Raw genomic sequence first — 10,951 nt, forward strand, 5'->3', positions numbered from 1 at the left:
AAAAAAAAGAAGTTTGCAAACAGGTAATATATAAATAAATGTCTCTTAGCATCTACCGATAAAACTGTATAGGCAACTCTTGTGTACACTGAATAAAAAATAAGATAAACTCTAGACAATGTTCAAATCAAAAACAGGATGTGCTATGTGATATAGGCTATATATATATATAAGCCGCTTTCCGACCAAGTAGTTACAGGAACTTAGTTCTAGGAACTGTCCACTTCTAAACAGTTCTAAGAACTACTCTCCCCCAAACTCGGTTTTGCTGTTTGCGTTCGCACTGGCCAAGCGGCCATAGGAACTGGTAGGAGGGGTAAGGCAGTGACGCAAGCATGGTGACTTTTATTTTGATGGCGTGACGGACCTTTATTTTGGCGGCGCTGAGAACGCCAGAGCAAACAATGCTCGCATTCTCTGTGTTTATTAGTTAGCGATCTGTCTAACAGTACTGTTTAATATGTTATTAGATAGAACTGTTATAGAAAGTAGACAGTATATGAAAAAAAAAAAAAAAACGTTATTAGCCTATGCCGTGTGGTTGACGTCCAGTGTTGCTAGCTGGGCAGATAAACATAATCATGTTTGGCTTGGTCCCCTCAAAGTTGCGTTGGATTTTCTCTTCAGCATAAAGGTTTAGAGACCCACCTATCACTGTTTTCCATGTTTGTATAGTTAGTTTATGGAGTAAATATATAGTAGGGTGACCATACGTCCTCTTTTTCCAGGTCATGTCCGGCCGGGATTTCGAGATCGCCCAAAATATCCGGGATTCGGCTTTTGCTTTCTACAGTCACCATTCATTATGTTTACATTATTACATTATTTGACACTGACACGTACATGCCAGCTTTGCAGGTCATGCATTCTGCTTCACACGGATCCCGATCGAGACGAAAACACAGGAATTTTCTTAGCAATGCTAAAACGCACATCAACCGATCACTTGTTTAGCGTTCATGTAAACACTACATTCAGATTCACCAATCGGAATTAATTCAGTCCTATTGAATCAAAAGGTGTGCATGTAAACAAAATGAATGGCGACGAGAAAGCAAAAGCCGAATCCCGGATATTTTGGGCGATCTCGAAATCCCGGCCGGACATGACCTGGAAAAAGAGGACGTATGGTCACCCTATATATAGGCTATAATCTGTGTGTTTACATTCTAGCTGTTTTAAAAATGGCGGGTGCTGGTGTTCCGCGTGCGTTCGGTCAATCAGCGTACACTAACGTCACGGGTAGTTCCAATAGTGCTGGTTTAGACCCGACTCTGAAGTACCTAAATTAGTTCCTCCAAATGGAGTTCCTAGAACTAAAATCGTTCCTAGTCAGCGTGTTCGCACCGCAGGAACATCCGCATACTTTAGCCAATAGTTCTAGGAACTGTGAAAAGGTTCCTCCGGTCGGATAGCGGCTATTGTATGAGTATGAATCCAAGTAGGAATCAGAATAGATTGTATTGCCATGGTCAATGAAAGGTTTCACAGACTAGGAATTTTCTTCGGTGTACTCGTGCAACATGAAACAAACTTTTGCTAATGATAAATAATAAGCAATAAACTATGGAAATAGGCATAGGCGTAATTTGCGGGTGGGACGGATGGGACATGTTCCCACCATTTTTTAAAACATCTCGCGGCACGAATGTACCAATTCTACAAATAAATAAAACATCTCCAGTTAACTGATAGAGCATTCATTTAGTTTGTTTTTTAAATAAGAGACTAGCACTGAAATGTGTTTTTTTTTTAAATCAAGTGATCAAAGTGCTCGTTGCCGTAGTGATCAGTGGTGCGGATACAGTGTTTTCTCGTGTGGCTCGCGCACACACCTCACTGTATTCACTCGGACGCGCGCTTCAGTCCGTTGCGTTGCGGATACTCTCTATTTGTTCGGGTGAAATCACAAAACATAATGCAAACGTTTGCGTGTCCCTGCTTGATATACAACCACTGATGAACATAATCGTTTTGATGAGGGAAAAAACTATACGAGAAAAAAAACCCGACACGAACGGATTAGAACCATGAACCTCTGACACAGCTGGCGAAAGCTCTACCACTGGACCATTAAGATACACGTTGTTTCAATAGTCGGATCTATGTATTGGCACTGACAACATGTATTAGGCTACATCTCATTAAACGACAAATTAAACCCCATGTATCCTACTATTTAAATCGATTGCTGGACATCGTAATGTTATTGGCGTCCAACTTCATTGAATTTTGAAATCAGATAGAGCCGGCCAGAGCGCTGCATAATAGCCTAAGTAGCCACGCTGTTCCCTTGGATGGCTGGGGCAATAACAAAAGAAAAAAAAGCCGGCTTATTCAGTATGGAAATACACACCGACAATGACACGCCCCTACTGCATGCTAGAATCTCCGAAAAACAAGCCGATTTCAACCTCAAAATGTACGTTTTTAAATATACCAATACTGCTATCTCAAACATGGAGAGGCTTCTTCGTGATCTCAACTAACAGATTCTGCAAAAAAATGAAAATCACCAATTTTGAAAAAAAAACGCTTCTTTCCCATTTTGCTCGAAAGTTGTGCTGCCGAGTCCCTGGTTTCCGTGATCGGTCACATATGCCTCTGTAGTCGTAGAGATTCAAATACTCGTATATTGTTATTCATATGTTTTATTATTGTTGGTTACCATTTATTAAGTATAGATGTTTATGTTAACATCACTTAAACCTGTGTGTACTGGCGGGTGACGTTAAGGGGCAGTGGTGAGCCGCAGGGCGTTTCACTTTTTGACATGAAGAAGTCACACTGCCAGCTACTATGGCCCTGTCCCAAATGGCACACTCCGGATTTGTGGACTTCCACACAGTCCACACTTTGGTAATGTCATGTAGTGCAGACCTATAGGGCCCTTGGCGCGAGTCCACGAGGGCGCATTGAGAGGTATTTTTTGGGACAGACTCGATCGTCACGCCGGAAATAACGGTGTGGTTGTTGTTGGACAGGAGAAATCACATTTTTGTGCTCTGACATTTTATCTTCATGTCAACTACACAGCCTGCTTTTTGCTTTTACAGTTCTCTATTTTGATATTGTGTATGCCTCCTGGGCATTAGATAATAGATACATCATTCTTATTTAAATGATGTATACAGTTGTACATAATAATACATAATGTTCCATTTGAACTAAGAATACAATTTTACAAATGGAACTATGGAAAAGATCCATTTAACTATGAAAAGAACCATCAGCTTATCATTTTCAGAGCACCTCATTAAATTGATACTTTCATGGTCTGTGCAGTGGACACAATTCTTGAAGTGGTTGAAAATTGAAGTTGTTGATGGTTCCGTGAGTGTCAAATGTTAAAGTTGCGATCGTTTTCTTCTCCGTTGGATGAAGAAGATATGATCAACTTGCATGGTTAGTTCGACTCTGTTCTCATGGCTGGAGTGCAGATTGTGGCCTGCCAGCCCTGGGCCGGAGAGGACACACAGAGCAAATGGTGGGAGTTGTGATGGACTTCTTCTGCATTGAATGAAGACGTTGTGCCAAACTCCTGAGGTTGTCCTTGATTCTGTTGTGATTGAGAGAGTCCTCTCTCTCCTGGATGAGCACATGTCTGTTGTGAGTCGAGGCCTGCTGCCCTGGGGCCTGCTGAGGCCACGCTGGACAGCACGGCACCCTGAACATACCAAGAAGGCCAAGAGTTGATTGTTGCCCATTCAGTGATGGTAAGGTTGCAGTTTTTTTCTGAGTTAGATTGAAGAAAAGACAGTCTGAATCCTTTGGGAAAGTGAAAGGATAGCAGGCGGTGGTCACAGCCAGACATCAACCCGAAGACACAGCAGTAGAAGAAAGAGAAGGGTCACTGTGAATTTGTCTCTAATAAAGCCTGAGAAAGGCCCCACCTCTCCTGGTTTGCTTGACCAATGAGAAGGGTGGAATTTCCAAGCGGGAAAATTCCTCTGTGGTTGATTTAGGAATCTTTGTTTTAAGCATGCTCATTTGCATGTGCAGCTGGATTGGTTTCATTTTTAACAGCAATAAAACCAACTTGATCGTGGTCATGGTAACTAAGACCTTCTTGCCCTTGTTGGCGGGATGAGACCACAGATCCCAGAGTGAGTTTTAAATATTATTTGTTAAACTATAACAAATACTTGTCTGATTTGTCTCAGTCGTTACAGTGTGGAATGGGACGCCTACGGACTCGTAGACTCAGCGAGCACACGCAATTTAAGTCCACGAGACCGAAAGTCCACATGTAGTGCGTCATTTGGGACAGGGCCTTAGACACGCACCTGCAAACTTCCCTAAGCACTTTCCCTCGGGGGAATCCCTGCCGCCATTTTGAAGTGCGTTCCACTTCGTGAAGTGGACGAGGGAAGTTTTTATGACCCTCATTCCCTCGATTTTGACAGAGGGAGCGAGTCTACTTCATATGTACACTTCAGGCACCTATATGTCCCACAATTTGATTGTGACGTCACCACATATCTTGTCTAATCACCACAACCCAATTTAACACAACCCAGACACACCTATGTACATTTGGATGCTGCGTTAAACAAATTCTTAAAGGGAAAACATTTTTAAATAATAAATCAGCTCCATAGCTGATTGCAAGTGATCAAGGGCTTAGGACGTTCCCATTGCAGTTTCCGCCAGTAGTGGGCACTCGTGCAACGTAAGCAATGACGTACATCCGAGTGAACGAGACGGAGGGAAGTTAGCGAGTGAAGGGCATGACAGTTTTGAACTGGAACACAGCCCCAGCAGTTTCACCCCAGCAGTTTTGCCCTGTCACATTTCATTTTTAAATCTTAGCGACTGTTCTGTCCTAAAACTATCTAATGGTTATTGTTACTCCTGCTGTTATTTTTTACTCCTGCTGTTGCTCGCAGGCCTTAAGGCTCCTTTAATGAAATAAAATAATGCTTGTGTCATGAACACTTTAATCTCCAAAAATGAACAGCCTTGTATAATAAACACACTTTATTTTTGAAAGCCTGGCATAACAAACAAACTTTTGAATAGACATTCAAAGGGTCATTATTAGTCTAAAGTCAAGATAACTCTAATTCCTTAAGTTAATTAATTCTGCCTGGGGTTAATGCGTACTTGAGCACAAATAAAAGTTAATTTCAAACAGACTTAAAGTGTGAACATATTATTAATTTGTTGGAGTCATAACCAAGAATACAATTTAATTTACAGTTACCTTTCAGTGCGGACACACCATTATGGTGTATATCAGGTCAGACATACCATTATTTTACCATTACCATATTACCATTGATCATTCACTATGAAATTATACAAGCGCAATTACACCAAGAAGTAAAAAGAAAAAGAAAAAAATTGTGAAATTGGCAACAGCAAGAAGAGCAAGAACAGCAAGAAGAGCATTTTGAATACTTTTGAATACAAAAGTGCTGTGGGGTAAAACTGTAGTTGGGGTAAAACTGTGGCTCTGCGGCTCTGCAGTCAGACCCTTCTTGCTATTTCAACACTGTGAAACAAAAACTAATTAGGGGTTCAAGCACGAAGTGCTGAAACCCTATTGTTATTGTACTGATTTTTATTATTATTATTATTATTATTATTATTATTATTATTATTATTATTATTATTTTCCGCTAAAACGCATCGTGCAGCCCAAACCGTAAGAGCTGGAACCTTGAAACTTTGCCATATGGTAGTACAAAAATCGAGGAGAGGTTATCAAATTATGACCTCGATTGGCCCATAGGTGGCGCTATAGCAACCAAAAGCGCATAACTGGTCATAACTCCTAGACCGTATGTCGTAGACTCAAGTGTCTCATATCATTGGAAAGCTGGACTCCTGAAGGTCAAAACGTATATCTCCAATTTCATTTCAGGTATGCATTTTGAATTATGTCAAAAACCTACTTTTGCAAACTAGTCCCTGTTGTTTTGTCCGATCGGAAACAAACCAGTGCAGAAATGTTCTCTGGAGTCTGAATATCAATAATTATCGAAAAAAAGTCGATTCCTGGTCGCTAGGGGGTGATAAATTAATGTTGTGGGAGGAGCCTATTTTACTAAAATGGCTATAACTCGAGAAGTAAATGAGATATCTTCACCAAACTTGGTACACGTGTATGAGTTCAATCTGGGGTCACAGTAAAGAAATCGCGACGATTGAACACTAGGTGGCGCTATAACATGAAAAAAACATGAAAAGGGCTATGACTACCTGACCGTTAGTCCGATTGACTTGAAAATTGGTATGCAGTGTCTTGGTCCAAGGTGCCATGTATGTCTATGAGGACATTGGCGTATCTCGAAAAACATGGCCGCCATCGACCAATGAAATTTAAACACCTATTAGACAAGGTTAACGGAGGCCGATCGGAACAAAACTCGGTAGGCATGTTCGAATCATGGCTCTAGATGTCTGTAAGAATTTTGAAAGAAATCAGCCACTAGTTGGCGCTAGCGAGTTTTTTGGCTTGCTCAATAAAACTTAATAACTTTTGATGCTTTTGTGCTTAAAGGCCTGAAAGGCCTTAAATGCTTGAACCCCGATAAATGCTGCTTGCAGCTTTAATTTATTATTGTCTTTGTTGAATTTTCAGATTGTACAGCGTGTGACAGAAATACAAATTATATGTGCCACCAGAAAACACAGCCTCTTCTGTGTGTGCAACACCTCACACATAATATCGATCAATAAGTGTTTTTCAACCACGGAAAGAAGTCAATAAAACAGCTGGAGAACAAGTACATCACATAACGTTACATATAACGCTGGAGAAGCATAACATTACATTTGGAACCAGCTTCCAGAGGAGATCAGATGTGCTCCTACAGTAGTCACATTCAAATCCAGACTCAAAACACATCTGTTTAGCTATGCATTTTACTGAATGAGCACTGTGCCACTGTTCGTCCGACTGTTTGAACTGTACTGTATTTTATTTTATTTTTCTAAACTGTTTTAATTATTCTTATTTCTTTTTATTATTTTAATTTCTTCTATGTAAAGCACTTTGAATTGCCATTGTGTATGAAATGTGCTATATAAATAAACGTGCCTTGCCTTGCCTTGCCTACATTTACCCCAGGAAATCCATTTAATGACCATAGCATGTTAATTGGCTAGAAATATTAGCTATAGAGACCATTTGCTAAATATGTGCACTATATTAGCCTACATATTTATTATGTTTTTACCTATATCACTTAAATAGTATTATGTTGTTATTATATTATAAACACACATATTTAATTAGAGTTGTTATTTTTAATATTTAATAATAATAGCTGACAGGGCTCTGTATGATTACAGCAATGTGTGATTTTTTTTTTTCCTTGAGGAAAATGAACAAGTATCTACTGTACCTAATGTTTATCCAAATTAATCGATATTGAATCAAATCGGAATCAAATCACAAGAATTGGATTTGTGAAAGAGATTTAAATTATTTATTTTTTTGTTACACCAATCAATCCCCCTTTCATAATCATCACTCCAAACTAAACTCAAAAGTTGGCAGCCCTGATGAGCTTTGATGGAGGGTGTTGCAGAAAAGCTGAAGTAAATGTAGAGACAGAGTGAAGAGAGTTTTGTCCAATCAAATGCTCTGAACTTTGAGAAAGTCCCTCCCCCTAAACCATGTGACTAGCAAGTAGCAAAAGACTATTGGACATTTCTAAAAGGGACGAGCGTTTGACGTTCAACACAAACTTCCTGTTTCAGAGAGAAATATGTGAGAACAGGACAGAAGAAAGTGCAGATCAGCCGCTCATGAGGCCTTAAATAAAACATCAGTGTTTCTAATGTGAATGTAAGAGAGACTCACCGTGAATCATGAGCAGAAAGAAGATCAGAGGAAGAGGAGGAGCCATTCTGACCCACATCAGCATAACATATATCTATAATACAGCATTAATATAATCATCACTTTAACAAGTATATGTAAATCACCCTATTCTTAACACACTGCAAAAAGAGATGTGTTGAAAATGACACATCATGTGTAGAATTTTAACACATGTGGTGAGTGTGTTCAGGGACTACACATGTTGTGTCAAATTTAACACAATAAATGTGTAAGTCATTTTAACACACAAATTGTGTCATTTTAAAAAATAAAGCGAAAGGGCCAGATGCAAAAATATTAACCGTTTAATCAATAGTCGAGTACAGAATGCATGTGCACACAAAGTACAACACAATGTTTCAAGCTCAATGACTGGACAGACTCACTGTACTGGACATTATTCAGTTATTCACACTTCAACCCCTGATTGATAATGCTGCTTTTGACAAAAGTTCATGAACAGATAACAGTTCACAGAGTTTGCACTTTGAATTTAATTAAAATGTAACAACTGACAAAATATTGTATATAAATAACTTTTATTTCCACTGGTCTGTTTGTTTGAGAACACAGCAAACACTGCATACCATTCATTCACAGTGATGGAGAGTGTCGGTGCGCTCTTATAAAATGATGTGTTGAAAACAACACAACCTGTAAAAAGAGATGTGTTAAAAATCACACATGTTGTGTCAGTTTTAACACATGTAGTGTGTGTGCTCAGGGACAACACATGTTGTGTCAAATTTAACACACAACCTGTGTCGATTCTTAACACATCTCTGTGTTTATAAGGACTACACATTTTGTATTACCTTTAACACAACTAATGTGTTATTCCTCTTACACAGAAGTGTGTTGAAACCTTTTACACAATAATGTGTTATAGTTACACAACTTGTGTCAGATATGTGTCACATGTGACTGTAGTCGGTGTGTATTTGCCAGAGTTACTTCCTGTGTTTTTACAACTGAGTGTTTGGATGAACACTGAAACGTATTGTTAACTTGTGTTTCTGGAGTCCAGTGACGTTTAATAAAGAGTTTGTTTGAACATTTGGATGTTTTAGACATCATGAATCTACATAGACAAGCTCTTATTGAGAATTAACTGAGGTTTAGATGTTGATGTTTCACTGAATGTTTTATTTGAAGTCACCAGAATCGTGATTAATGGCTCCTTTATTTGAGCTCTTGACCCTTTACTCTTCTTTTAGTTTTTCTCTGGCTGCTTTAACTGTATTTTAATAAAATACTTTTGTTATGGTGAGAGAAAATATGATCAGATGTTTCTTGATGATGTTATAATCAACAAGTGCTGATCTGGTCAATTTTCTGAGTATATGGATGGTGCGCATTTAATTTATGTGCTATTAGGTATAACGATCTTGTGACACTACATCATGCTATCCAGCAGTGCAGAAAAAAAAAAAAAAATGTTTTCTGAAAATTTTAATTTGCGGCAGAAACTAGTCAAACACAGACCTCAAGAATCAGCGTATGAATCTCAACAATGGTGACAAACGAAAAGCTTCATTCCGCAATGCATGCTGGGAGTCATGGATGAGATTTGTACTATGGTGGTACCCAGCATGCATTGCGGCATGAAGCTTTTTGTTTGTCACCATTGTTGAGATTCATACGCTGATTCTTGATGTCTGTTTGATACCATAGTCTATTTAAAATTTAATTTTAAGTTAATTGCAATATGCTAATCTGTTTAAATATGATCTTTTATATATTACACTCATCTTTAAAATATTAATCTCTTGCTGAGCTTAACAATCTTACATGTCCATGATGATAATTTTGTCATCTGAGCATATTTTTCTCATGATTATTTCTGCTGTTTCAAATGTGTTAAAATAAATACACATTTACAGCAATCAGAGAAAACTAATGTTAAAGAGTGAAGGGTCAAGAGCCCAAATAAAGCTGACACTAATCACGATTCTGGTGACTTTAAATGAAACATTCAATGAATCTTCAACACCAAAACCTGTTAATTCTCAATAAGAGCTTCTGTAGAGTCTGACAGAAATAAAGTTAATCTGGTTATTAATAACAAGTGAAAGCAGCATTTGAAAAAGACATTGAAAAAGAGGCATGATGTGATTGGCTGCAAAAAAACACCCGTTGATCTTTATTTTCTTTAGTTTTCATGAATTAAGATTTAATTTATTTATTTGAATGTATTGCTTTATTTATTTTAGAGCACTTTATGGGATACTATATAAAATATACCTATAATTTTTTTCATAAACACAGACTGCCCTCCACCCAGTGCTATTCTATCCAGAGTTACATTTTAACACACATTGTGTGCTAAAATCTACACAACATGTGTCAAAATGCTATCTACACAGTCACGTGTTGTTTTTTGACACATCTCTTTTTGCAGTGCATTTCTCATGTAAAGTCACACATGTTATATGAGCAATAATCATCAGTTTCTTTTAAGCAAGAGTATGTTTGTCTTACCGTGTTGAAGCTCATCAGAACACCAGCAACCAAATGACTGACTGTTTTAACACAAGCACTTTAGCTTTACATTGAAGGACTTTGTGTGGTTAACACTGTTTTTTATTGAACGCCCAGTGACGGAAATATCACTGTCCCTCCCTCAACAAGAGAACAACATTACTGAACTAAACCTACTTAAAGAATAATGATGATCTGTTTCTGTAAGTTGAAGATGAATAATTGTGAGGATGAATGAAGATGAATGATAGTGATTTACAGGTGAGGCTCATCAAGGTGGATGTCAGTCGCAGGAGATGGTGACCTCTGGTGGCAGTTTGAGGGATTGAACGAGCACATATGAGACGAGATGTGTCTGACTGCAGAACTATATACGTGACAGCAGTTTCAGGCCAGCAGCTTCAGACCGGACGTTAGGAGCTGACGATCATCTAAAGCCTGCTTTATACCAGAGATGGTCTTATTACTGGGAGAGACCAGGATCTGTGGCTCTACCATTGGAAAAAGTGTAACAGCTAACTTGGATCATGTGTGCCTTGATAACCAATCGCATTACAGCCTTGACGTCATTGAGGCTGTGTCCGAAATCGCCCCCTATACCCTTAAATAGGGCATTATTTGAGGGAACAGCCA

General features: G+C 38.6%; 1 protein-coding gene across 1 annotated transcript in view; it reads right to left on the minus strand.

Moving 5' to 3' along the window:
- Positions 1-7,880, minus strand: part of LOC307152384 (B-cell receptor CD22-like) — a gene marked incomplete at its 5' end in the record, with an annotated part of 35,228 nt that extends 27,348 nt beyond the window's left edge. The window contains one exon of the mRNA XM_079860961.1: positions 7,817-7,880. Within this exon, the coding sequence (XP_079717087.1) occupies positions 7,817-7,880 (64 nt within the window). The remainder of the gene's footprint in view (positions 1-7,816) is intronic.
- Positions 7,881-10,951: the final 3,071 nt, after the last annotated feature.

Source organism: Squalius cephalus, assembly GCF_949319135.1.
Source record: "Squalius cephalus genome assembly, chromosome: 2".
Taxonomy (NCBI): Eukaryota; Metazoa; Chordata; class Actinopteri; order Cypriniformes; family Leuciscidae; genus Squalius; species Squalius cephalus.